General features: G+C 64.1%; 3 protein-coding genes across 5 annotated transcripts in view; 2 read left to right on the top strand and 1 right to left on the bottom strand.

Moving 5' to 3' along the window:
- The window catches only part of CFDP1 (craniofacial development protein 1), a 70,385-nt gene extending 64,675 nt beyond the window's left edge, over nt 1–5,710 (top strand). Inside the window, exon 7 of the mRNA XM_062586101.1 lies at nt 4,851–5,710. Coding sequence (XP_062442085.1) covers nt 4,851–4,941 — 91 coding nt within the window. The 3' untranslated portion in view covers nt 4,942–5,710. The remainder of the gene's footprint in view (nt 1–4,850) is intronic.
- Nucleotides 4,986–25,401, top strand: BCAR1 (BCAR1 scaffold protein, Cas family member). Of its 2 annotated transcripts, none has more exons than XM_062586098.1 (7): nt 4,986–5,075; nt 17,838–18,536; nt 21,469–21,630; nt 21,872–21,976; nt 22,452–23,600; nt 23,923–24,012; nt 24,348–25,401. In XM_062586098.1, exons 2-7 carry the CDS (start codon nt 17,913–17,915, stop codon nt 24,861–24,863), a joined length of 2,646 nt encoding a protein of 881 aa, XP_062442082.1. In that variant the 5' UTR covers nt 4,986–5,075; nt 17,838–17,912; the 3' UTR covers nt 24,864–25,401. The 2 variants fall into 2 exon arrangements, with proteins under 2 accessions (XP_062442082.1, XP_062442081.1); XM_062586097.1 differs by lacking the exon at nt 4,986–5,075 and adding an exon at nt 11,424–11,561.
- Nucleotides 6,432–10,109, bottom strand: LOC134146004 (uncharacterized). 2 transcript variants are annotated; one of them, XM_062586100.1, is made up of 2 exons: nt 7,278–10,109; nt 6,432–7,185 (listed from the first exon to the last, which is right to left on the bottom strand). In XM_062586100.1, the coding sequence occupies exons 1-2, from the start codon at nt 8,064–8,066 to the stop codon at nt 7,180–7,182; spliced, it is 795 nt and encodes a 264-aa protein (XP_062442084.1). In that variant the 5' UTR covers nt 8,067–10,109; the 3' UTR covers nt 6,432–7,179. The 2 variants fall into 2 exon arrangements, with proteins under 2 accessions (XP_062442084.1, XP_062442083.1); XM_062586099.1 differs by having other exon boundaries at nt 6,432–8,838; nt 9,020–10,109.
- Nucleotides 25,402–26,617: the final 1,216 nt, after the last annotated feature.

Here is a 26,617-nt window from a genome sequence, read left to right as displayed (position 1 = left end):
AAGTTTCCCAAGTCCAGCTTAGGCAGAGTCTGGCTGTGCTTTGTCTATACTCCTGCTAGCGGTACAGATGCAGCGTAAACTGGTCAAATGCAGCACTTTCATGAGGAAACACGATTGCCTTTGCCCCCCCCTTTTTTTTTTAAGTTTCAAAATAGAATGAAATAAAAAACATACCTTTTCAAATGGCATTTTCCAGCTGCATCCAACTTCTCTCTTCCTATGTAAAGATACATACAAGCCCAGAACAGCTGGCAAGGTGCTTTGCAGATAATGACAGCACTGGGTGTTGATTGTGTGCATCAAGCAATGTTCACTCCAATGAAGTTAATAGAAATATCGTAAAAGTAAAGGATGATGCTGTAAATAAACCAGAAAGTTAATAACATGCACTGCAGGGAAGGTTAATAAGATCAGAAGCAGCATTTCCACTACAAGTGCTTTTCTAGGCTCTGGGAAAATATAACCAGCTTAGTGGACAGCTCATAAAATGTGTTTTTATTGTAAGCTGTTCTTTCACTCTGTCTGTCAGAAAGCTCAGAGCTTTTGGATTCCAGAGATTTGATTTTATATTTCACATAGATGTTTTATAACCGCTCCCTTTTCAGTTCGCTCTTGCATGCTTCCATTAAATCTATCCTGTTCTGTTTCTGGACACTTACCATTTAACAAATAGAGCAACAAAGTAGTGGTGCTAAAGGGTCGGAGGCATTTCTTTGCGATCCCTGAAGTCAAAGAAGCTAAGCGATTTGCATCACATGCAGGTGTGGCAGAGAGTGCGCACGCGCCAGATCGTCGCTGATGCTGTCGGTGTCTGCGGCAGAGTGAATGTCATGGTCACGGCCCCTTAGGCAAGGCTCTCCGTTGAAATGGTCTGTGCCAGGAGTGTGTAGGCAGAGCCAGCTCATCTACAAGGCTGTCTCAAGTAGAGGTGGAGGAGAGGAGGGTGAGCTTCTTCCATGGAGCCCCATCAGGAGCTGAAGCCTCCTGGAGGAGAATTCCCTCCAGGAAAAGGTCCTGTTTCTGTCTGAGACACCTGACCGTTTTGTCCTGAGGGGATGTGGAGTGAGAATTTGTCATATGTCGACATCTGAGCATCTGTGAAGTGTGGCTTCAGAGTAATGGCTTGGCCTTCCCCTGATCTGGACCGGGCTGAGACTAGTAGCATCGCAATCGAAAGCCAACCATCTCCTACCCATCTTCTTGCTGGGACACACTGTTCCTCTCCCAAAGTGACCCCTCCACAGTTAGTGGAATGAGCCTGAATCAGGGACCTTTAGCCGAGCTGTACAAGCTCCAAACAAGCTGGGGTGGCCTACAGGAATATTCTGTGGCATCTCTTACTTTTTCGAAGGTGCCCAGCTTTGTTGAAAAGTGACTTTTTCTTTCCCACCCTGTACTGCCAGGACAGCTCTTTCTCAATGCCTGGCAAACCTTTCCAGCGATGCAAACGTAATGGTCCTTCGAGGCTGAAGAAGTGATCAGCATATAGAAACGATCAAAGCAGAGCAGCAGTTTTAAGAGTATCCATAAGCTCGAGCAGCTTTAGCTTTCACTGCCCATCAAATCCCACGCTGGAGAATCCACTGCGCCATGGCAAGTGGATTTGTCATTAAACAGACAGGAACCATTAGTGTAGTGATAAGTTTAGATACTTCTTAAAAATCTATTTGCGCTAGTCAGATGTGAAACCCGAGGGGATCATCGAGTATCTGCTCACTGTGAATTAAATCCACCTTCAAGAGAAAAAAAAAGGCAAAAGGGAGAGGAGGAGACCCAGGGGCTGTGCAGCTCACCGCATTACTGGTTACAGGCTACGTGTCGGCGTGGGATGTGTAACGCGCCGCGCGCTTACGGAGCGGCTCGGGGGGAGAGCGCGCAGGCACGGCTGCCGCCGGCTTCAGGTCGTTGTGCGTGAGCCTGCTGTCCTTTCCGGAGCCTCCTCTCCTCCTTCAGTGCAGGCCGAGAAGCCTCTGCGCACCCTTTGGTGGGCAATCGTTTACGCGTCTCCCTCTGAAAATCATAATGAGCCAAGGCGAGGAGGGAGCGGGGCATTGCCTGTAGCCCTGGTGCTGTCGACCTTCGGTTCCCAGCGGTGGTACAAGCCTCTGCTCGCTGTTCGTCACGCATTAAGTCCCCGCAAGTCCTGCTTTGTAATTGAAAACGTCTGCCGGGGGGGGAAAGCCACAGCTCACCCCTGGAAAACCAGGGCCCAGATTGCGTGTTGAACATCACCCACACTCAAGACGCTGCGGAAATGGTCCTGATGTGTTTTGAGGAAGGCGGGGAGGCACCTTTTGCTGGAGAGAGGAGGTTGGCTTGTTTCATCTTCTGCAGCAGCCTTGCAGAAATTGCTGCTCGCAGCCCAAAGCTCTTGTGCAGGCGCTCCGTCCCCTTCTGCTAATGCCACCGCCAAGCTGGTCGCAGCCTGGCCCCCAGGACTCCCAAGGCAGAGGGAGATGCGTGCTACCCCCTGGCTGTGTCAACCCTGCCCTTGGCCTTGGCCTTCCGCCCCTTGCGTCGCCCCTTGCAGACCACAGTTTTGTTTTTCCTGAGCGGCAGGATCGGGGCTTGTGCCGCCTGATCGTGCCAGATCCCGAGGGCCTGTCCTGGTTTCGAAAGGAGAAGCTGGAGTAAGGAGGCAGCTATCCCCTTTGCTGCGGATCTGTCGTTCCGACGCGTATTAGAGAGGGGAACACGTAGCAGCCTCTAAACTGGGCCACCTTTGTAGGGCAGGCCCGGTGGGGGAGCAGCCCCGCTCGGGGTCCGGGCGGGAGCGGTGCCGTCGCGCACTGCCTGGTCGACGGTGACTGGCAGGGGACGTGAAGTGCCGCTGCAGTCCTCCCCGAAGCGGTCTGCAGCTGCCCTGGTTAGCAGAGGCAGCCTCTTCTCCCAGCAAATTTACCTTCCTTTGGCACGGATCGCGACCGTCCTGCTTCCACGCCTGCTGATTATTTACGGCATGTATTGATTAGGGCAATGAAGGGTATTCGGAAGAACAGATCCTAACGCGCAGCCAGCGCCTGGGCCTCGTTCGTACGCTTCGTACGGCCGTTCGGCAGCGTCGTGCTGCTGGCTGCTCGGCTGGGCGTTGGTGACGAAGCCGCGGCTCCTGCGTGGGTTCACGGGCACGGCGGAGCGGGGAGGCTCGCGTCTGCCCTGGCGGCCTGCTGCTGGCCGGCAGCAGCGCGCCTGCGGCGTAACCCAAACGGGCTTGTTGTTCCCGCGCCGCCTGCGCCCTAGATCCGGGTGTGCACGCGGGTACGGCGGGTTGCACGGCCCCAGCTGGCCTGCTGGCGCGTTCCGCTTTGGCCCCTGCGGCACCTTCCTCCGTCCGGCCAAGGACGACGCCGTGGGGTAACGGCACGGCCCCTGGTTGATGTAAAGCCGCCGGCTCCGGCTCTGAGCCGCATTCCTGCTTTGCGATCCATGTCGGTTCCTCCCCAGGAAGAGGATCCCTGCCCACGTGAGGGAGACGAGGCAGCCGCGGAGGAGCAGGAGGAGGAGGAGGAGGAGGAAGGCATTGATTACTTGGTGGAGCTGGGAGAAGCAAGCCACTCCGAGGGGCAGGCAGAGCGGACAGGCCTGCTTTCAACCCGGTGCCTCTTGCTTGCCGAGCCGTGCTGCGGGGCACCGGCCCCACCGGACCGGGCCCGGGGGGCTGCCGGGAGCCGGCCGAGCGCCGGCGAGGCCGCCGTGACCAGAGCCTTTGCCGCGGGGCACCCGTTTTAATGGCAGCAACCCCCACGGCACCGTGCCTGCGGGGCGCCGAGAGGCGGGTTGTCCCCAGCTCCTCCGACTGTGCGGCCGAGCGGGAGGAAAACCACGCGCCCAGGCAGCGCGACATGTTGTAACAGAGAAGTTTCACTGTTCCCCCCCCCCCGCTGGCCGCTGCCTCCGCTGTCCCTGTTTCCTTCCCGTGGCCTCTCCAAGCGGGTTAGCTCCGCACTCCTGCGGAAAAAGGGAAGCGCCGCTCCCCCGCCCGCCTTCCCGGCGCCAGCGGCCGAGGGGGCCCCGGGGCACGGGCCGCCAAGGCCGGTGGGCAGCAGCCGCCTTGCCCGAGCCCGAGCCCGGCCGTCGCCCACGCGCGGAGCCCGCGACGCTCGTCTCTCCTCCTGCCCGCTTCCCTTAGCCTTAGCTCTCCGCTCGGCGGGCGCCGGCGGCGAGAAGCCGAGAGCGGGGGCTCGCGCCTCCCTCCGCGGCCCGGCGTGGCGGCGCTTGCCGCTGTGGACCAAACGTGAAACAACTGCGGCGATTCGGTTACGGCCCCTCTTCGGAACTGCGATTTCGCTCCCTCCGCGGGTTAATTAGTAGCGCAGCCCCGGGCTGTCCGGGACGAGGGTTTGCAGCACTGAACGTTAAAATTCAGCTGCGCGTCGTTAACGAGCGGCAAGGTGCTTTTCGCGTGCTCGCTCTCTCCCTTGCGGCGCCCGCGGGTGCCTCGCTGGGAAGGGCAGGTAACCGCTCAGCAGCGGTTCGGGAGCCCGGCTGCGGCCCGGAGCCCCTTGGCGCCAACCCCTCCGGTCTGCAGCCGCGCTGCTCCTCGGGCCCGTTCCCCGTTCGGAGCGGGAGCCGTGCGCCCGGGCTCGGGCTCGCCCCGGCAGCGCGGGCCGGGGAGTGCAGCGCGGGAGCCGTCCGCGGCGGAGGGTTTCCGAGGAGCCGCCCTGAGCCCCTCCGGGCGGCGTGGGGAGGGGGGGGCTCCGGGCAGGCTCCTCTGCGCGCCCGGGGCCGCGGCTGAGCTGCGGTGGGGGCTCGCAGGGGGCGGGAGGGAGACGCATGACGTTCTCTCTTCCTGCTCGTCCCTGCCGCCGGCGCCGCTCACGGCCTCGCCGCCTCTCTCTGCTTCCCCGCAGGTACATCGAGAGGAAGGCCTTCCTGGAGCGGGTCGATCACAGGCAGTTTGAGATCGAACGCGACATCAGGCTGAGCAGGATGAAGCCCTGAGGTGCCAGCGGGTGGCCGCAGCGGGTCCTGCTCGCTCCCGTGCCAGAGCCCCGGCCGCGGGCTGCCGGCCACCTGCCGACCGCGAGGCACAGCAGCCGTTCTCCACCCAAGACTCGGCCTGTATCTCTTAACAGGTTTTTCCTTTCACTGTAATAGTTTGGGGAGGGTATTTGTCGGCGAGCGGGGGGCGCTTTGAGGGTTAAACGGCCCGGCACATGACAGAGGCGACTGGCATGGCTCCGGCAGGCAGCTCTGCGAGCGCCAGCTCCGTGCGGTGGCCGCGGCCCTGCTGCTCTGCCAGCTCCGCGCGCTTCTGGCGGAGCGGACAGGCCGGGAGCTGGCCTGGCGCTGGAGCGGGGGGCTCGCGCGGGCAGCCGCGGCCCGGCGAGGGCGGGCGCCGGCGCCCAAGCGCCTGCAGAGCCGGAAAAGCCGGCGGCGGCTCAGCTGGTGCGTTTGCTCGCGAGAGAGCCGCTCGGAGCCGCGGGAAGGTTTCGGGGCCGCCGGGCGCGCGTGAGCCCTGGGATGCAGGGCTGGAGCCCTTCTCGCCCCTCTCCAGCGCCGCCTCCCCCGCCGCCTTCCCTGCTCTTGCCCAGACAAAGCTGGACTGTCTGTACGCGTTTACGGGATCTGAGGATACTGGGGGATTTTTAAGCAAGCCGATGAGGAAGCCCCTGCTTGTTCTCTCTGTCCAGAAGACGGAGCAGCTGCGGCGGTCGGGGCGGGCCAGGACCCGAGCGTGCACGTGAATAAAGCGATCCATCCCAGCGCTCGTGCGTGCCTGCGGCCTGGTTTATTGGGGAAGCGCAGTGGAGAGCTAGATCCTTAACTCGCTGGGCATCCGGGAGGAGACCGTTGTCATGAAGCTGCCTCCAGCCAACAGACCAAAGGCCAGGACTTCAGTTTATAGATGGGAAAAGAAGGGGCAAACGCGGTAACGTGGGCTGTGAAAACGCCTGCTTAGAGGCAGCCAGTCCCACAGGTGCCAGACTGGGCCCGCGCAGCCGGGTGACGATGTCCGTCTCGATAGCTGCGAGGATGGCGCGCGGGACGGGTGAGAGCAAAGCAGCGCGAGGTGCTGACGGGGAGCTGCGGCCTGCGGCTCCTGGCTGGCGCGGGGCACCTCCGGCTGCCGTGCCGGACCTCGGAGGCGCCCACAGCCGACTCCCGGTGACCCCGCAGAGGTTTTCCTGTTGGCGCTGCGCCTCTCTGTTTGCCATCCCGCAGCTGCCTTCAGGCAGCCCGGGCAGGAGCCTGTGCAGGCACCGCGGGCCCTGCTCCGGGTCCCATCCGCCACTGCGCTTTCCTCGGAGAAGGGCCCAGGGGACCCTCCATGGGGCGCAGGAGGGATTTCCCGACGCCTGCGCTGGGAGCCAAGGAGCGTAAGCCAGACAGGTAAGCGAGAAGCCCTGCCGCAGGGCAGGCTGTTCCCGGGGTCCGGGAGGCTCCTGGCTGGAGCCGCAGCTCCCCGCTCCCTCCGCGGAGGCCCGCTGCTCCCGTCACCCGGCGGAGGCGGCGGGAGGGGGCTGCGAGAAGAGGTGCGTCCTCGGGAAAGCGGCGGCCGGCAGCGAAGCTTCCCGCGATCCGCTGGCTTGGGGGCACATAGGGAGCGTTGCGGCCGGCTCAGGCGGGAGGCGCGGGCCGAGCGCCCGAATCGCGGCTGCGGAGGCGTTCGGCTGGAGCGCGACGGCCGCTCCGGGCGCCTGCTGCCCGGGCCCGCACGCCGGGCAGCACGCGTGCACGTGTGCGTGCGCGGGGCCGGTGGGCGCCCGCTCCCGGCCCTGTAAGCTCGACGGGTTCAGCGCGCCACTTCCAGCCTTCGCTTCGTTCCTGGCTCCCTCTGCCTGCGCTCCCGAGCGGCCTGCGTTTTTTCTTGCTTGGATCATGGATTTCTTGCCTCTCTTTCCTGAAGACGCGGAGTGATTTACAGGTCTCCAGAAAACAGGGCCTCAGCTGCTTAGGAAAATAAAAAACCCCAACCCGCTCCGCTGGCTATTTCCGTCACCCACCCGCCTTCCCACGAAGGGGAGGGCCAGTACCCAGCAGCCGTCGGCATCGCGGGGGCCCGAGCTGCCGGCAGGGGACAGGAGAGCCCCTCGCCCGGCCGGGGCGCCTTGGTCCCCTGGTCTCTCCATTACGCTAGCTCCAGCCTGATCCCACATGGCGCCGGAGGGCAGAGCCCCGCGGGCCCCGCGGCTGCGGTCCCTCCTCTGAGCCATGGCCACCGCCAGCCCCGTCCTGTTAAACCTGAAAGGACCAGAGCTGGGTTTAAGCTCATGAAAAGCTTCCGTGTGCCTTTCCCTGCCCCCTCTGGTCCAGCTCAGGAGATGAAAAAGTACCCAATGCCTCGGAAAGGCATCGGGATAAATCCGTGTTGTGATCCTGTTGGGTCCCGTGATGTTACAAGTCAGGAGAAACGTCCTCATTATTTCCAGAATATTGAAGTCTAATAAATCCCATACTGCCTTACAGGATTTATTTCTCCGTTCAGCGCTCGGAGACTCAGCCCCGTGTAATCCCATTGCCGCTGCGGGAGTCCGGAGGCAGCTTTCCCACCGCCAGGTTTGGGGGGAGGCTGCGTGCCGGAGCCGCTGCTGGCGAAGCCATCGCCTGCCGGCAGCTTGAGCTGTCGGCGGCCGCCGGGCAGCGCCGGCCACGATCTGCTTCGCCTTCTGCGGTGCCGAGAGCTTGGAGCGGGGCTGGGGGCCCGTCGCGACGCCGGGCTGAAGGGGCCGGTTTTGATCCGCAGCCACCACCGCCTCCTTTAACGGAGGGTACGCGGAGGGGAGCCGGGTCTCCACGCCTTGCTCCCACGGCTGCTCCAGGGAGCCCGGCAGGACACGACACTGTCCCCCCACCGCCCGCTTTTGGGGTCCTCCCAGCACCTTCCCCTGCCCGGGGCCAGGGAGAAGGCAGGGCAAAGGTGGGTCAGGCAGCGACGCTCCCTCTCCTGCTTTCCCACGAGCAAGGCGACTGCCCCTGCCTGCTTCGCCGGCATGCCGGGGCCTCTCCGGATGACAGTGACGGACTCTTGAACGTGCCTGGAAATTTCGCGGCTGTGTGTTTTCTATAGCAACTGTTGCTGGGGCAACCTGCATCCCGAGCAGCATCCCTGATCTCCTGGCCATACGGGCCAGAGCGGGTGCGTGCCCGGGCGCCGTTGACCGGAACCACGCAGCCCTGCTCGCTCGCTCTGCCGAGCTGGGGGTGCTACGGCTGCAAAATGTTAATCCAGAGCAATTAGCAGGACAGAGGGGAATTTGAGGGACCAGGGAAGGCACTGGCTCGACCAAACCTCTTCACCGTAAGTCACTGCCGCTGCCGGCTGCATCCGCTCCGTGGGGACGCTCTGGCTGCACCAAGCCGACTCCGAGCGGATCTCAGAGTCACAGGGCCCCCAGTGCTGTGTTTCTGGTTTTCCTTTTGGCATTTGATTTCCTTAGAGGTGGGAAAGGCAGGAGGGAAACCTGTCCTTGCCTGTCCCCCCGGCGGGTGCTTCCCAGCGGCGCTGCGATGATGGAAACTGGGGTGTTGCAAGGAGCTGTTGCGAGCGCCGGGTGCTCGGCAGCTCCAGGCACCGATCTCAGCTCCAAAGCAACAAAAGAGGCCGGCGTGGAATATAGCTGTGGGGCGCTCTGATCTGAGGGAAGGGTAAATAAAATCCCTGGCACTTTTAAGCACCACAGCTCCTGGTCTTGAGCGCTCAGCCAGGAGTCAAACCTGGAGCCGCTACCTGCTCCAGGCAGAGGCCTCTGCAAATCCGGGAGCTCCCGGCTGCCCACAAGCCCCATGCACGGAGCAAGGGGCAGGCTGGCTGCCGGCAGAGCGCGGCGTCGCCCGGTGCATTGGGCTAGGGACTGGCTACTAGTAGCCCAGAGGCTGGTCTGCATCGTTTGCGATCTGCAGGGGACAGGGTGGGGGGAGAACGTTTCCCCTCCGTCCCTCCCGTTGGTGAGATTTCTTCAGTCGATACATGCTGCCTACTGCAAGCTGCACGCCAGCCCGCGTGACCAGCAACTGCCGTGGCCCCGTTTGCCTTTATTTGGGTTCGGGAGCCTCGTGGTACCCGATCGGGCCTCACCGACTTCAGACGAGTTTCCGAGGAAAACCTGCCAAGCGCTTGTCTGATCTGCCGCAGCGGGAGAAGAGCCGGTGGAGAGCTTTCCACTCGCAGCAGCGCGCTGCAGCGCCCGCCAGCCCTGGACGCGCGGACGGAAAAAAAGGAGGGGAGGGAGAAAAGGGAAAGGGGGAGAGGAGCCGGAGGGCTGCTCCATGCGAGCGCAGCCGGGGCACGGGCTGGCTGCGGCTCCCCTTGCGTATCCCCAGGGGCACGAGCGCTGCTCCAGCCCTCGGCCGCGCCGTGCCTCGGCATCCCTGCTCTGCCAAGGGCTCCACGCCGCGGTACGCGGGTCGCCCTAAGCCACCCCTCGGGCTCATCTCTCCGGGGATGACCGCAGCAAGGCTGGGCTCTGCTGTGGCCCCGCAGCGGGAGCTGGGGAAAAACCCGCTCTTTTGCGTAATAACCTGAGCAGTCTGCTCCTCCCGTGCACTGCCGGGCCGTACGCCCGCCTGGGAGAGGTGCCATCCTGAGCTGTCACCGTGGGTGCAGCGGGGCCGGGAGCCTGGGTTGGTTAAGCAGCAGGTGAACTTTCTGCAGCACCCAGGCGACTCAGCCGCCACTCTGGAAACCGCCAGCGGCTCCCGTCACCGGCGGGAGGAAACTGCGGTCCTCCAGCGTCGCCCTCTGGGGCGGCCGCGGCTTTCCGGCGCGCCCGCAGCCCCTGCCCGCCGCGGCTGACGCACTTCACTTTGCTGCTCCTGCACCTCAGTTTCCCCAGCCACGAGGAAGGAGCGCCAGGAGGCGACGCCGGCGGCTCTCCGCGTCCGCCTGGTGCCAGAGCAGAGGCTGCCAGCGAGGCTGGGCCGGGCAGCCAGAACCGAGCGAGCCAGGCGCTCGGTGTGGGGAGAGGAAGGGGGCGGCCTGTCTTTGCAATCCAGCCTCGACGCTGCTGCTCCCCAGCTCGGAGCAAAGGTAACCCCCAAGGGCGAGATTGCCAGAGAGGAAATGCCATTGCTGGGGAACGTGTGGCTGGGAGGCATGTTCGCGGGAAGAGGTGCATTCCTGGCATGCCTCGGCCAGCGCGGTGCCTGCTCGCCGCTGGTGTGCTCATGCACGCTCGCCGGGCCGAGGCGTGCGGCACGCGGCACGCGGCGCCCGCCCCGGCGCCGGCCCGCTGCCTGCTCCCGCGAGCTGCCGGCGCGAGGGCTGCCAGCCCTCGGCCACGCTGCCGCGGCGGCGGCCCTGCCCCGAGCGCCGGCTCTGGGCGGGCGGCAGGCACGGCTCCCTGCCGCGGCACGCAGCCGCGTCAGGCCCGGACTTGCCGGCTGGCCACGCGCTCAGGCTGCTCCAACACGCCGGGCGGCAGCACGCCGCTGAGGCGCAGCGGGCGCCCAGAGCGGGTGGCCCCACGGCTGGGCGCCCCTCGGCGCCGGCGCCCTGCCGCGAGGGCGCCCAGCGGCTGCGGGCGGGCGGAAGGGGGTTATGGCCCATGCCCCCGACTACACGCGTGTTACACACGCACGTACGCGCGTGGCCCGTTACCTGCCCAGTACACCCCCATGACACACGCGCCCCCACCCATCACACATGGGCTACACACATCCCACCTGTTACACACCCACTGTGTGCACACACGCACACACACCCCTTACAGCCCCCTTACACACAGCCGTGCCTGTTACACACCCGCTGCACACCCATTACAAGCCTGTGAACCTGTTACACACCCCCACACCTCTTCACACGCGTGTGTGCCTGTTACACACCCGTGCCCCTTGCACGCCCGTTACACCCCCCTCGCCGCCCGTTAGATGCCGCCGGGCGGCGGCTGCGGCCATTCCCCCCTCCTCCCCCTGCTGCGACCGTTACGGCCGCTCCCCCCTCCCCTCCCCTCCCCTCCCCTCCCCTCCCCGCCCGTTAGGGCCGTTACGGCCATTCCCCCCCCCCGCGCTGCGGCCGTTACGGCCGTTACGGCCATTCCCCCCTCTCCCCCCCCCCGCGTCCGTTACGGCCATTCCCCCCCCCCGCGCTGCGGCCGTTACGGCCGTTACGGCCATTCCCCCCCCGCTGCGGCCGCTCCCCCTCGCCCCGCGTCCGTTACGGCCGTTACGGCCATTCCCCCCCCTCTGCGGCCGCTCCCCCTCGCCCCGCGGCCGCGCCGCCCCGCGGCCGCAGCCCGGCAGCCCCGCGGCGGCGCTGGCGGCGGCGGCGGCGGGGGCGCGCGGGCGGCGGCGGCGGCGGCGGGCGCAGCAGCGCCGCCTCCCGCTCCGCGGCGGCGCCGGCAGCCAATGGGCGGGCGGCGGGGGCTGCCGGGACCGGGCTGGGCACCGCGCTATAATGTTACCTACGGCGCGGCCGCCGCCAGAGCGCCGCTCGCCCGCCCGCGCCAGGCCGCGCCGCCCGCCGCCGCCCCGGCCCGCGGGGGCTCCGCGCTAGGGCAGCCGCGCCGCCGCCGGGACCGGGACCGGGACCGGGGCCGGCGGGGAGCCCGCGCGCAACTTTTCCTCCCTCGCGCCCGGCCGGGGCCTTCCCGCATCCCCGCGGCAGGAAAATGAACTACTTGGTGAGGGCGGGCGGCGGCGGCGGCGGGGACAATGGGGCGCGGGCGGCGGCGGCGCGGCCGGAGCGGTGACCTTGGCGGCGGCGGCGGGAGGCCCCGCGGCGCCCTCGGACGTGGCAGGCGGCGGCGGCGGCGGGGGGGCGGCGGGCCGGGGGCAGGAGGCCCCGCGGGCGGCGCGGCGCGGCCGCAGGCCCCGGGCGCGGCTGGCGGCGGGGAGCGGGGCGCTGCGCCCGGGCCCTGCGCGCCGCCGAGGGGCAGGCGAGTCCCGGCGGAAACCCGCGGCGGCCGAGAGCGCCGGGCGCAGGGGGCCCCGCGGCTCGCAGGCCCCCGGCCGAGGGGCAGGGGCTGAGCGCGGCCGCCCGGGGCCTGGCTGCCCCGCGCCCGTCCCTCTGCCCCGCTCGCCTGCCCTGGAGCCCCGAGGGCAGACGGCGCTCGGGAGAGCCCCTGGCCGGCTGCTGAGCTCGGGCCCGCCGATGCGGCCGGGCGCTGCCAGGCACCCTCGGGCCCCTGGGCGATGCGCTCAGCCCTCCGGGCGGCTGTGGGGTGAGCGCCAGCCCCCGCGGCTCGCTGCCCCGCCGTGCCCCTTCTCTGGGCTGGTGCCAGCGGAGCTGACCTGAGATGCTCTCCGCAAGGCCGAGCCCAGGGTTCCCATTCTCCCTGCCCCAAATCAGGCAGGACAAGGCGCTGCTGGCATGGACGTCCCCAGCCCTTGTACCCGGCTGTGGGCTGGCTCTTGGTCCGGGTTTTGTGGTGTGACAGGGAAGGGCCGCATCAGGGCTGTCGCCTCAGCGCTGGGGTCCACATAAGCTGCCTGGCTTTTTTCGGTAACCGATGGCCCTGCGGCTGGGATGGGGGTGAGGTGGGATCCAGCCGACGTGACAGCGTCCTTGTGGGGGGAGCTGGTTCGGAGCCGGGCAGGCCAGGCTCCTTGAAGGTTGCTGGGCAGCTGTGGGGCAGCGATCAAGGAACTTAGCGTGGTTAATGGGGGGTGAGCAGGCTCGGGGGCCGACAGAAGGGGCCGGGAGTCCCGATCTGGGTGCCAGCAGGCAGTGGAGGCTGTTGCATGGCCAGACGTGATCCCTATTCTGCCCCAGGCATCACCATGACGTGGGGGGACAGCTTGGCCCCCTGACCAGGAGCTCTGGCCCTCCAGAGTTTAGGCAGCCTCCGAGGAAAGCCGGTTGCTGCTCGCTGAGGGCCGGGAGGGCTGCGAGAGCTCGGCAAGGCTGGCCTTCCTGTGGGCGTGCGAATGCCCTTCCTGTGCACGTCAGCCATGCGGCCCCAGCGCCGTTAATGATTCACCGAGAGCTAATCAGCCCCGGGAGGCCAAGGCTGGGGGACAGGACAGGACGGGATGGGACAGGACGAGGGAAGAACGTGCGGGCCTTGCAACACCCTTGCCATGCCGGGCAGCACCCGAACTGAGGTGAAGCGCAGTTGCCCAGCGGTCATGGTACCTGCTACCTCCCCGGCGGTGTCACCGCTGCCCCGTGCAGGGAGCCCGGGGAGGAGGTGCAGGGGGACAAGTGACACAGGCAGTGTTGCCCAAGAAGGGGGGCCTGCTCCACAGCACACGTGGGACCATGGTGGGCTGCAGCAGCTCCAGGGGCCTGTGGCTCAGGATCCATCACCTTGCCCTCCAAAACAGGCCCTTCGTAGCCCCTTTTTATCCCTGTACCTGCCCAGCCTGTTGTTGGTTAGGAGGGATCTCAACCTTTGTCCCTGGGAAGGCAGGAGGGGTGGTGGGTGGTACCTAGGAAGAAGGCAGTGGGAAAAGCTGCTTGTCCCCCTGCCCTTGTGTATCCCACTCTCTGCTTGTGGCAGTGTCCCCCTAATGCCACAGCAGCTTCCAAAGCGGGGAGGGGGGGTGCCCGCCTGCTCGGGGGGAAGGCCCCTTGCGCACCCCTCTCCACGCAGGAGTTTCCCCTGGCAGCTGGGACGGGCTCTGGCAGGGCACAGTCTGCAGCAGGCAGTTAAACCAGGTGTCATGCGGGCAGCTTGCAGGGAGGAGGTGCAAAAGCCTGGGGCAGAGTCCTCTTCCTGCCCCTTTGCCTTGCGTGAGAGAAATGCAGCGCCCAGGACGTCCCGGGCTCCTACAAGGCAGTGCCCAGCGTGCTAGAGGTACCTGGGGTTTTCACGCCCTACAACCATGACTCTTCCCCAGAAATCTCTTAACGCACTCGATGTGGATGCTCTGTGGTCAAGGCCCAGCTAGGGGCTGCCGTCTCCCTGGGTCCTTTCCTGCGTCCCCGATCGTGCCAGGTTAGGGCACTGGGCTGGGACTTGCGAGCTCCCAGATCAGTCAGCTGCGCTGCCACTAACTCCTGTGCGCGACCTTGGCCCCGTCATTTAGTCTGCCGTGCCCCAGGTTCCTGTTGGGGACTGGCTCCGCAGGAGCAGCTTGGCTAGCGGCTCATCGGTGCTGAGGGTGCTGGCTTACGTCTGCGTGAGCGCAGAATCTGGGCTTGCACCGCTCTGACGGCGACGGGCTGGAAAGCGGAGGTGCCTCGGTCGTGTCGTCGTCTGGTCTGCTGGTGCCAGAGACCTGCCGGTCTGTGCCCAGCGGGTGATGGCAGCGCAGCATCTGGTGGAGAAGGGATGCAAGGGAGTTTCATAGGCAGAAAGCAGTGCTGGGGGCTCCTTAGTTATTGGGACAGCTGACTTTGGACCCGGGCCATGTTTTGGGCAGCTGGAACTGGGTTAGCATGGTCAGGCCCCATCCAGGCCGTGACTTGTAGCCCCACCTGTAAGCTGAGCAGCCTATAGCTGGTTCTGCCAGTCCTTGGGGCTCCCTGCAGATCCTTTCAATTCGGGGCCCACGGTCGCCGAGCTCTAGGAGGAGAAGCACCGTGGCAGAGGGAGATGTGCTGGAAGGGCATCTGCTGTGGGTGCTCCAGGGTGCTGCGGTCTCTGCTACTGCCAGCCCAGCAGCCAGACCCCCCACCCAGTGCTGCACTGGGGGGCTGCTGGCTGTGGGAAGGGGCTGTCACCGCCTGTTCAGTGACTGTGGGGGTTGTGCCCTCGCAGCCCCCCGCGTTGTCCTGGGAATGCCAGGCAAGCTGTTCTTCCCGCACCAGCCGTGATTTCCCTGGGAGGGGGCCAAAGGTCCCTAGGCTGTCACAGCGGGCGGGAGGCTGCTGGCAGCCGCGGTGGGGAAGGGGGCAAGTTGCCTGTGTAAGCACTCGCTCCACCCCTCTAGCCAGGGGTCTGCCTGCGATGGCTTTTGGCTCCTGATGGCTGTGGTGATTCTGCCCTGTGTGTCATGAGTTCGGTGGTCTCAGCTTGCACCTGCCAGAAAGAGCCCCGAGCTGTTGAAAGCTCCCAGCTGGTTGTGCTGGATCTTTCTGGTAGCTGATACCAATTTCCTACCAGCTCTGAGTGAAGAGGAGGAGGGTGAGGTGGGCACCCCGTGGGGCTGGAGGGCAGGGCTGTGCACCCTGCTCCGGCAGGCAGTTTGGTGAGCAGGCACTTTGATCCGCGTGCCTTGGCGAGGCCACCCTGTGCTGCCACGCTCTGCCAGGACACAGAGAGGAACAACTGCCACCAATCCTGCCTCAGACAGTCCTGCCTCCCCTGGTGGCATTTCCTAGGGCATGGTGTAGCCAAGTTATTTCACTGCCAAACCTACCCTGCTCCATTACTGTTGCAATGCTGAGGACCGGAGCTGGGACCGTGCACCAGGCTCAGGCCTGGGTCCCCATCTCTCCTATTGCGGTGTGCCCTGCTGGGGGCCTTTTGAAGAGGGTGAGCATGGTCAGCCATCAAGCTCATGAAGAAGAGGGTCCACGGACCTGTGTTGCTCCCACAGAGAGGTGACTGCTTTACTAGCCTGGCAGGCCACGGTGCTGGGAGCATGCAGGATGGATGCGTGGGCTTCCCGGATTGCTTTGGCCGCAGGTCACTGGGGCGTACATGGGCTGGCGGGTGTGTGGTTAGCAGGGCCAGTCTCGTCGGGGGGCTCAGGGTAGCTGGGCTGCTGGGCTATCGCGTCCCGTAGGGCATCTTCCGGGATAGTCGCAGGGCAGGGGAGCTGCAGGAGCATGCGCACGCAGCGGCCCGTGTCCGGGCACAGTAGGAGAGCTGGCTCCACGCGGACGTGCAGGGCTCTGCGGCTTCTTTTCTCCTATGAGGCCCTGTCCGGTGGCTTTCCCGTGGTGGGGAGCTGGTGAGCCAGCTGGGGTTGGAGCAATCACTGAGCTAGTCCCTAGTCCTCCCTGGGCAAGGCAGGGGCTTGGGGGGATGCTGAGGGGATTTCCTTCGGGGTGGGCCAGGCGTTAGTGGGCGTGCTGCCAGTTGTGCCCACTCTGCCTGCAGCTCGCAGCACCTCAGCTCCTGGGGCTGTCGGCCATGGGGTGCAACATGCCCCTGTCTCCTGGTGCCCCTAGACAGAGCAGAGACCTGGGAGTGCCGTCTGCAGAGCAGGCGCTGGTGTATGGCAGTTCTCCTGCCCGTGGGGCAGCTCTGACGGCTCTCCAGGGCCCCTGGCTTGGGGCTGGGTCCACCCGTGGGAGAGGCAGGTGGTAACGTGCAGGTCGTGGCTCGTGGAGCTGGGCCGAGATCCCTTCGGGTCCTGCCTGCTCCCTCTTGGGTGGGAGGCTGCTGATGAGCGGAGGAGGCCTGGGAGGCATTTGTCCTCTGTGGCCTCCCTCCAGCGCCTTCACCCACCCTGTGCCTCGGTTTCCCTGCCAGCCGTGGCCTGGATGGTGGGGAAGCATGATCGCCGCTGGGTGCCGACAGCGGGCAGCGAGAAGGGCTCCGTGGGCAGGGAGGTGCCGCGCGGGTGCACGTGGCTCTGTCGTGGGGCAGCTGGCTCTGGAGCGGAGCACAGAAGGCTTCCTGCCAGGCACCTCCAGCGTGGGGAGACCAGGAACCCGGCACGTGTGGCTGCTGGGATGGAGCTCCGCTGTCTGCTCTCTCACGTGGTCTTGTGAGGCTGGGGCAGCTCGTGGCCAGTCGCACGAGCCTCCAGCTGGGCTGCTGTGGCACTGGTAAATCCCCGCACGCTCCACCCCGTCGCTCGGAGGAAGCAAGCCGGTGCTGGCTGGGCACGCTCGAGCAGCGGTGGTTGGAAAGCAGCCGCGCGTGCAGTGCCCGGGGCAGTCGGGCGGCGGTTGCCTTCTGCGAGCTCTTGCAAACGCATCTGTGCTGTGGCTGGTGCGCAGTGGGGCTGTGGGCAAGCAGGGTTGTAGCATCCCGCTCGCCCTGCGTCTGCTGCGGTGACAGCCAGCGCCACCAGTCCTGTGCTTCTGCGAAAGGACCGAGCGCCTGGCCTGTTCGCCTGCCCTCCGTGTCCCAAGGCCCTGTGCCCCGGCGCCGCAGTGCTGGCCGGGAGCTGGCCGGGTGCGCTGCAGGCCCTGTGCCCGCTGGAGAGGGATGGGGCGGGCGGGCGGGAAACGCACTGCGGACGGCCTTCGCGCACCCTCCGCCTGCGCCGGCATGGGGAATTCTCCCGGCTGTGGCTGACTCACTGCCCTGGCACTTCCTGCCCAAGCGGGAAGGGGAGGGAAAGGCAGAGGAGGTCCCCAAACTGGAGCAGGATGCAGAAGGGTCCAGCATGTCCCTTCTGAGCATTACCATCGGGAAGGATGTGGTGAACTGGAGTGGGGACGAAAAGTCAGCCAGAGCTGTGTTAGGGATATTTTCCCAGCAGGATCCTGCTGCTTCTGCCTTGGGCACTGGGAGGAGTGGGGGGGGGGGGAACCCAGCAGTGCGGGAGAGCGTGAGGTTACTCCCCACATGCACACCATGCAGCTGGGCACCCCTTCTCCATGCTTATCCCTCCTGGCCAGCTCAAGACACCTGAGGGTGGGCAAAAGAAGCAATGGCATTCAGGAAGACTTTTCCCGCAGACTTTAGCCTGGCTTTGGGGCACTGCTGAGATCTTCTGGGCATGATCCTTGGCTGATGGCATGACTCAAGATTCACCCTCTCAGTGTGATCAGGAGAAACCAGAGCCTTTAAAAGTCCTCTCAACGAGGACTTAACAGGGAGGAGAAGGGGGCGTTGGGGCTTGCACGTCTGCCTATGCCCCTTGTTGAGCCCTGGGGGCTCCTGACCAGGACCACCAGGCTTGTGTGGCCTCTGGGACAGCAACAGGCATGAGCTGCCTCTGGGGAGTGGTGAGGACCAGGAGTCCTATTTACCAGCACCCTCTTCCCAGTTTGGGACAGGCTGAGGCATCGCCCGGCTCCAGCTGTGGGGATTTTGGGTGGGCAGGGCGTCCCCGGCAGGGGCTCGCAGTAGTGCTGGCTCACATGCCCCCATGCAATTCTCTTGCAGAACGTGCTGGCCAAGGCGCTGTACGACAATGTGGCCGAGTCCCCGGACGAGCTTTCCTTCCGCAAGGGCGACATCATGACGGTGCTGGAACGCAACACGCAGGGGTTGGATGGCTGGTGGCTCTGCTCCCTCCATGGCCGTCAGGGCATTGTGCCCGGCAACCGCCTCAAGATCCTGGTGGGCATGTACGACAAGAAACAGCAGCAGCAACAGCAAGCATCTGGCCCGGGACAGGGGCAAGCGCCACCCCAGCCACAGCCTCCAGCGCCCCAGACTGCTCTACCTTATCACCACCAAGGGGGCTACACCGCTCTCTCGCCTGCATCTCAGTACACCCCCATGCACCCTGCCTACCCACCCCAAGGGGACAACGTCTACCTGATGCCGGTCCCCAGCAAAGGGCAGCAGGGCCACTACTCGGGCTCGGCGCCCACTGGACAGTTCCCGCCTGCTCCAGCTAAGCAATCGTCCACCTACCCGAAGCAGACTCCTTCCCATGCCTTCCCCAGCCCCGGCCAGGAGATCTACCAGGTGCCTCCATCCCTGAGCCAAGTGGCAGACACATACCCGGTGGGCTCTGCCAGCCCTCCCCAGGATATATACCAAGTTCCTCCCTCAGTCAGTCTGGCTCAAGAGATCTACCAGGTGCCCCCATCGTTGGACATGAGAAGCCGGGACGGGCACAAGACCCAGGGGAAGGTAGGATGGGGTTCTAGGTCGTGCCTTAGGAGGGTATGAGGAGTGGTGGGGATGTGAGTGGGGATTGATGGGGCTCTGGTTTTTCTGTGGTCCGCAATGCCAAGTGAATGCCAGGGCAGCTGGGCTCCTTTATCAGGCATCCGTACCTGTTGCTGTCTCTTGGACTGGGTTGGTGTCTTACGCCCATCACTTTGGCTACAGGCTCACCGTTTGCTGGTCTAGTGGCAGGGGCAGATGCAGCGGGAGTCCCTGCTCTGGCTGCAGTGCCCTGGTTGGTATGGACTATTTGTCTCACGCCTGGCACAGCATTTGGCTCTCAGGTCCTCTTGGTCTCTCAGTGGTGCCTGTTTGTGGGGGCTCTGTGGACATCATCTAGGGCATGTCAGCTGTTTGTGGGACAGATTTGAGGGCGCTAGGCTCTGCCCATGTGAATAAATGAAGAGTTGGTTAGAGATCCCCCTCCACCCCTTGATCTAGTTCCACATCTAGGACACAGAGGTACCTATGGTACTCAGCAGGTGCTGAGCTGTTTATTCAGGCTCCTCGGCTGGACGCCAATGCCTGTCACTCCAGGCGTTTCCTCTCAGGGACACGGGTGGATAGGGACAAGGGCAGGGGCTAGTGTGCTGTGCCAGCATGTCAGCTCTGCCAGGGAGTGTATAGGAGCTGCTGTTGGGTTTGCCACCAAGCCCACCCGGGCAAGCAGCAAGCACAGGTGAGCCACATGCCAGTCCGTCCCCAGAGCCTCTCCCTGACTGCTGGGCGCGATGCCCTTGGTGCTGCCTTCCGGCTCCTCCCTGGGGCTGGCTGGAGTGAGGCCGTGAGCAATGGGAGGATCCTGCTGCCACACCTCATCTGTTGCCTGCTGCCACATCCACCTCGCTCCCGTGCTGCTTGAGCGCCCTGTGTCCGGAGAAGAAGGTACATCCTCCTTGTGCATTGCAGCCTGGCCCTGCCTAGAGCGGCTTAGAGCCTGGAGCCCGCACGCCTGGTTCCTTCCCAGCTCAGCTTCTGCCCCCGTACGCAAGCTTTCTGTTCACCGGGGAAAGGAGTGAGGTGCCTTCGCCAGCACGCAGACAGCGCCGCAGTGTGCTTTCCAGGAAGATGGCACTTCCTCCTGACTCGCTGCTGGGAACGAGCCCGTGAGAGGGACTGCCAAAGCCCGTGACTCACGGCCTGGGCGCTCAGCCGGGCAGGCAGCCCCAGCAAGCCCTGGGAGTCTCTCCCCAGCACACAGGGCGCTGGCAGTAGCCTGCAGTCAGCATGTGAGCAGGATGGCACTTGGGTACAGGTCAAGGTTGGGCAGAGCTGGCTGCTCCCAGATGTGCAGTGGCCCGGGTACCAGTGCCGGGGGGGCCATCTGCCTGTGACTGCCAACCAGGAGAACCATCTCACTCCCTGGAGCATCCTGGATGCACCAGTGCTCCTCTAGCTATCCCATGCCAGGAAGACCTGGCCAGTACCTCTCCCCTTTGCAGGTTTTTCAGCCCTTCTTGCCCTGTGGTGCCAACTGAGCAGGATGCCTGAACCCTCTGGATTTGGTTATATGCCCGCTGCTATCGTGTGCTGCAGCCTGGCAGCTTGCCTTGCCTTCTCCTGGCATGGTGCGGGTGTGTTACGTGCCCTCACGTGCCCCTCTGGGGTGATGGTGTGCTATCCTCTGCGCTGCCTGGCACGCCAGGGTGTCCCTACCACCACAGCGTCACCACCTCTCTGTCACTGGTCGCAGCCACCTGGTGCTACCAGCACCCAGAAGCCCAGCTGGCCACCCCACGCTGCTCCTGAATCCCTGCCAAGGGAATGCCCGCCACCCAGCGGTGCTGAGCGTCCCCAGCCGAGGCAGGATTCATTGCTGGCATCGCACGTGGCGCAGTGGTAGATGCAGTGGAGGTCAAGAGCCTACGCTGTTTGTGGTGTGGTGTTGCAGCGGGCACCAAGCTGTGGGGAGGGATCTGCCAATACCCTACAGGCCCTGGCAGATCTCCAGGCCGCGCGTGCCCACAGGGCCATTCCCATCTGCACAGCCCGGCCGTGCCGCCTGGGCTTTGTCTCTCGCCGAGGCCCTGCCGAGGCTTGCTGCTATAAATAACCGGTGATATCATCTCCGTCCCTGGCGTCGCTGCGGAGCGCGGCGACAGCGCGCAGCCCGCCGTGGCACGCGTGGCCAGGCAGCGCCCTCCCGTGGGCACGCACTGCATGGTGCCGGGCAGCCTCGTCATGCACCTCCTCGCCTGGCACCTGTCCTCGAGCCCCCTGCTGGGCCTTGGCATCAGCGTCTGGGGCAAGGGTTGATCCTCTTTGTCTCAGGAACGCTGAACCCAACTGCTGTGTCTAACATGCTCTAGGTGACCCTGCTGAGCAGGGAGGTTGGACTAGAAGATCTCCAGAGGTCCCTTCCAACCTTACTGATCCTATGATCATTTGGTGCCCAGGGAAGGGGATGGCCAGGCTGAGGTCTCTGGGACCCTGCCACGTGCCCCTACCCGTTGGCTGGGGCACATGGGTACAGCAGAGTGGCAGGAGAGGGTCTCCAGCCTGCCCTTTCTCATGGTTACAGCCAGATGCCTGCAGGGCTGTGGTTCACACTGGCCTTGGCTCTTCCTGCTGAGATGAATGTCTGTCATCCTCCCCATGAGGCTGGGTGGGAAACCAGGGCATGGCGAGTCTTGCCCAGAACTGGGGAGGCCACCAAAAGGGATCTCAGGGTTGGGAGCTAGAACAGTTGGCCATGCATGGGTGTCATGCTGGTGGACACCTGAGCTGAACTGGGTCCTTTCAGGTACCCGTTGCCCACTTGGCATTTCCCAGCCCTTGCTTTTGGGGCCATGATGGGCACAGATGGGGAGGGGGAAGGGAGCCTGGCAGTGACCCAGGACAGCTGTTCAAGGCAGCTCTCAGCAGTGCCTATCTCAGCCCTTTTTCCACTCTGCAGGTACTGGTGCCCACCCGTGTGGGGCAGGTGTACATCTACGACTCTCCCAAGGGTGAGCAGGATGAATATGACTTTCCTCGCCACCTCCTATCGTCGGGCTCCCAGGAGATCTACGACGTGCCGCCTGTCCGCGGAGGGCTTACAAGCCAGTTTAGCCAGGAGGTGAGTCCCTGCAGGATAGTGGGGCTGGTTGGCTGCCTGTATCTACCCCCAGAGCAGGAGGAGATGCTCTGGTACAGTATGGGATCCATACCTGCGGGAATTAGGCCTAAGGCTGAGCACATTAATGAGATGGGATCCTCTGGGCTTCTTCTGGTACCTCCGTCCTTCCAAGCAGGTCCTTGCTCCCCTGGGATGAGGTGGGGCCATGCTATTCCTGACTCCCTTGCTTGTCCTCCCCCAGGTGTACGACACTCCCCCCATGGCAGTGAAGGGTCCCAATGGGCAGGACCCAGGGCAAGAGATCTACGATGTGCCTCCCAGTGTGGAGAAAAGTCTGCACCAAACCGTAAGTGCTGCTAGGAAGCCCGTCTGCCCTGGGGCTGCTGGACCACCAAATGAGACATGCGGCCTCAGCGGTACAGCCATGCCAGCCTGCCCAGCAGAAGGGACACCCATGGGGTGTGCGCTCCCTTCCCCGTGCCCCTAGCCTGTTGCACATCTTGCCCACTCAAACGTGGCTGCTAAATTGCACCATGGTGCAGCCTAAGCCTGAGGCCTGCAGACGACTCAGCCTCCCTCCTGCACATGCGGTGCTCCTGTGTGCCTGGCTGCACCTACGCGCGCGCGCCTGCGCATGGCTCTCCCATGCGAGGCTCTCCACGGGTATACACGTGCATGCAGGGCCCTGCGTGTGCGGCGCTGTCTCATCCCCGTGTACCCACCCGCATGCAGACCACGTGGCACCAGGCAGCGCTGCGGGCAGCCGCGGGGCTGGTGTGGCAGCGTGTGGAGCCTGGGCGGCACTGACGGTGCCTTTGCAGGTATACGACATCCCGCCCTCCGTGAGCAAGGATGTGCCGGATGGCCCTGTGCGGGAGGAGACTTACGACGTGCCACCTGCCTTTGCCAAGCAGAAGGCCTTCGACCCCTCCAGACACCCCCTCATCCTCACGCAGCAGGAACCCTACTTGCCAGAGGACGTCTATGATGTGCCACCGGTGGCTGGGAAAGGCGTGCCCGAGCCATCGCTCTCCCATGAGATCTACGATGTGCCCCCTAGCCTCAAGAAGCTGGGGGGGTCGGCCTTCAGCTCCCAGGAGGTGTATGACGTGCCCCGGGACCTGCATGCCCCAGGCAAAGGCTCGGTGGACACCGAGGGTGAGTACATCTATGATGTCCCACCGCAAGTGGACCGTGAGGCCAAGGCCACTGACACCAAGCGTCTCTCAGCCTCCAGCACAGGCAGCACTCGCAGCAATATCTCCACATCCTCATTAGATGTGGTGCCTGTGAAGGAGCCGGCCAAGGGGGCCGGCAAGGAGTTCTCCTTGGACTTGGACGCTGCCATGGAGATGCTGGCCAAACTCCAGCACGGCGTCAGCGGCGCCGTCTCTTACCTCATGTCCTTTATCAGCACCAACTGGCGCAGCCCTGAGCACATGGAGGCAAATGCTGCCAGCATCCATACGGCGGCTGAGGGCGTCCAGACAGCCCTGCGGGACCTGCTGGAGTTTGCCCGGGGGGCAGTGGGCAATGCTGCGCAGGCCTCGGACCGCTCCCTCTACACCAAGCTCAGCAAGCAGCTGCAGAAGATGGAGGAGGTGTACCAGGCCCTGGCACGGCATAGCCAAGCTCTGGACAGTTGCCACTGGGCCCCTAATGCTTTGGTCAGTGGCAAGGCGGGCACCGATGATTTGGAGCTCTTCATTATGTACTCACGCGGCGTGCCTGATGATACTAAGCAGCTGGCCTCCTTCCTGCACGGCAATGCCTCCCTCCTCTTCAAACGGACAAAGCAGGCATCGGAGGGCAACAGCCACGGGCCTGCTCACCCCTCCGACAAAGCCAGTAGCATCCAGTCGCGGCCCTTGCCCTCCCCACCCAAGCTGCTGGCGCAGGAGTCACCCGATGGGCCGTACGAGAACAACGAGAGCGGCTGGATGGAAGATTACGACTATGTCCATCTCCAGGTGGGCACAGGAAGGGGGATGCAATGGCAGGGCACAAACAGGGCGAGATCAGGCTTGGTTCCCTGTGTTGCTGTGGGTGGGTTTTGTCTCTGTGGCTTCCCATGGCCTGGTGCAGGGGTACCAGGCTGCCCTGCCCTGACTGCAGTGGCAATTCTGTCTGGGCCCAGCACGCCAGCTGGTGCACACGTGGCTAGTGTTCCCAGGTCTTGCTTTTACCCTCCTTTTTTGAGGGTCGAGGGAGTCAGGGTCATCCTGGGATTGGCAGGGGCTCGTTCCTGGTGAGGTTTGTATTGCTTGCCCCATGTCATGCCCTTTCTTTCAGGGCAAGGAGGAGTTTGAGAAGACCCAGAAGGAGCTGCTGGAGAAAGGCAACATCATCCGGCAGAGCAAAGACCAGCTGGAGCACCAGCAGGTAATGGAGCTGGGGTGGGCAGGCATTTCTGCCCTGCCTGGCCCTGGGCACAGCTTACTGGGGTCCCTAGTTCAGAGGGTCCAGTGAGCTTCAGCTCCTGCTCCCCCTGTAGCCGTCGTCTGCCTTGGGGGCTGACACTCTCCTGTGCCTGGTTCCCCTGGGGCACGGCTGGGCACCTTGGGGCTGCCTGGCTATTGCGCTTGGCTCCCGTGTTGGCAGCCGCAGTGAAGCCAGGTCTCCTTCCTTGGAAGGAAGGAGCAGCCCCAGAAGACGGGGCAGTGGTTTGAAGGCCATCCTGCCCTGGCCATGCTCCCTCACCCCCATCCCTCCCACAGCTAAAGCAGTTTGAGCGCCTGGAGCAGGAGGTGACGCGCCCCATCGACAATGACCTGTCCAACTGGAGCCCCCCACAGCACTACGGCTCGGCGCGGGGCGGCGGGGCCCTGTGTCCTGCAGACCGCCAGCTCCTCCTCTTCTACTTGGAGCAGTGCGAGGCCAACCTCACCACTCTCACCAATGCCGTCGACGCCTTCTTCACTGCTGTCAGCACCAACCAGCCCCCCAAGATCTTTGTGGCCCACAGCAAGTTTGTCATCCTCAGTGCCCACAAGCTTGTCTTCATCGGTGACACGCTGTCTCGTCAGGCTAAAGCCCAGGACGTCCGGCACAAGGTCACACACTACAGCAACCTCCTCTGCGAGATGCTCAAAGAGATTGTGGTGACCACAAAGGCAGCCGCTCTCCATTACCCCTCACCCGCAGCCTCCAAGGACATGGTGGAGCGTGTCAAAGACCTTGCCAACAGCACACAGCAATTCAGGATGGTGCTGGGCCAGCTGGCAGCCATGTGATGGCCCCATGCTGTTGTCCTCTCTCTGTGGCCCTCCTGCTGTCCTCAGACATGTGCCCCCCTCAACAAGTCTCTGCCCGGTGTGAACGGACCTGTATATAGATAGAGACTCATATGCGCACCGGGGGCCTGGGGCTCCGCTGATAAAAGGGTAATGGGCTGCGGCGAATTCCCCCCTTCCTGTTCTTCCCCTCTCCAGACAGAGGACAAGATCAGTTTTAGCGCTGTGCCCGCAATGAAGCAAAGCTGGGAGATAAATTCATGGCCTTTCCTTCCCTGCTGTCCCCTCTCCACCCAACACCTGCGCTGCCGGGGTGGGGGGTCCTGGCTGGGAGCGATGGGACCATGTCCCACGCCGTTCACTTGACTCAAGCTGAGGCTGCACAGAGGGCTGTGCCCAGCAGTTCGGGGTGATGCTGTGGCTGCTCCCGTCTCCGGGGGACTCCTGAGCGGTCTCGTCTGGCACACTGGGCAGCGGTTCTTAACGGTGTGGAAGCCGTCTTCGCGGCAGAGACGGAAAACCATGCTGGGTAACAGCAGCAGAGAGAGGAGCCCGTTGTGCTGTGTCCTGCTGTGTGCCAGCAGCTGCCAGGGGGTGTCTGTAGGGTCCCAGACTGACAGGGGAGAGGGTTCAGGGGTGGGCTGGGGTTGGGAAGGGGGGATCTAACCTTTGCCATTTCATGTCTCGGGTTTTGCTACTGTACCAGCCGTAACTGAAACGCAAACCAAAATTGGTGCCTTTTGAAAACTGGGGAAGCTTCTGCCGGTTCCCGGAGCTAAGGAGTCGCAGCTCACCAAAACTCAGCCCCGTGTTGCCCAGCAGCGTAAAGATTTACCTAGAATCCCTCCATCTCATGGGTGTCTCTGTGTTGCACTGCCCCAGGTGACGGACCTCCTCTAGGATGGGCTCAGCCATCTCTTCTGCAAGATGGCGTGGCTCTTTGAAGGCCTGTGTGCGTGCATGCGTTATTTGAGGTTGCCAGGGCCTGTGGCCTGTCTCGCCACAGCAGGGGGGGACACTGGGTCGCAGGGCAGGGGGTGGTGATGCCTTGGCAGTGGCTGGGCAGGAGCAGGACTGGGCTGATACACCGGGGCTGAGGGACTCTCCAAGCAGTCAGGGGCAGGGGGGACAGGGATGATGTTGGGGTGCCCCAGGGTGGGTGCCTGGGCATGGTCGCAGCATCTCCCCAGGGTTCATGTGGCTTACGTTGGCCAGGCCCTCCTTGCCAACCTTCCTGTGTACCAGCATCCACCTGGGGGACGGTGGCATTAGGAGGGGCTGTGGGTGTCCCTGGTGCAGCCCCGCACTGCCCACACCCAACTGCTCACGTGGACGCTAAAGTCCTTACTACTCTGGGTCTCAGCCAGTTCCTTAGGGTCAAAGATGAAGGTGCAGTGAACGTTCCCATCACCCACCTGTCCCACAAAGGGACCTGCAGCCCCAGCCTCGGGGCTACCCGAAGTGGCACCCATCCGGCAGCACCATGTGCAGGCTGACCAGGGGCCTCGTGGTGCCGTAGCTCAGGGTGGTGATGCCTGTGGCAGCTGTGCTGCACGGGAAGGTGTCCGCCCGGGGCGTGCGGAGACGGCACGCAGGTGGATGGCAGCTGCCATGGGTCCTGGAGCCACCTCGGCCTGTCCCTCCTGACAACCCCAGGGCCAGCAACATCCCTGCCCCGGAGTATCCTTGGCACCCGCTGCTCCCCCGGCTCTGCCACCGGTGGCCGCTGGCGCGGCCGCGGCGCAGTGAGGGCG

Source organism: Rhea pennata, chromosome 13 (genome assembly GCF_028389875.1).
Source record: "Rhea pennata isolate bPtePen1 chromosome 13, bPtePen1.pri, whole genome shotgun sequence".
In the NCBI taxonomy this organism is placed as follows: Eukaryota; Metazoa; Chordata; class Aves; order Rheiformes; family Rheidae; genus Rhea; species Rhea pennata.
The sequence above is the reverse complement of the archived record's forward strand: the minus strand, read 5'-3'. Positions and strand labels throughout refer to the sequence as shown.

Excerpts from the sequence above, each read along its gene's own strand:
- BCAR1 (XM_062586097.1), top strand. Across the intron at positions 21,631-21,871 it reads CAAGCCAGTTTAGCCAGGAG|GTGTACGACACTCCCCCCAT; the intron begins GTGAGTCCCTGC and ends GTCCTCCCCCAG. Across the intron at positions 24,013-24,347 it reads ACCAGCTGGAGCACCAGCAG|CTAAAGCAGTTTGAGCGCCT; the intron begins GTAATGGAGCTG and ends TCCCTCCCACAG.
- LOC134146004 (XM_062586099.1), bottom strand. The coding sequence starts at position 8,066 with ATGGCCAGGAGATCAGGGATGCTGCTCGGGATGCAGGTTGCCCCAGCA.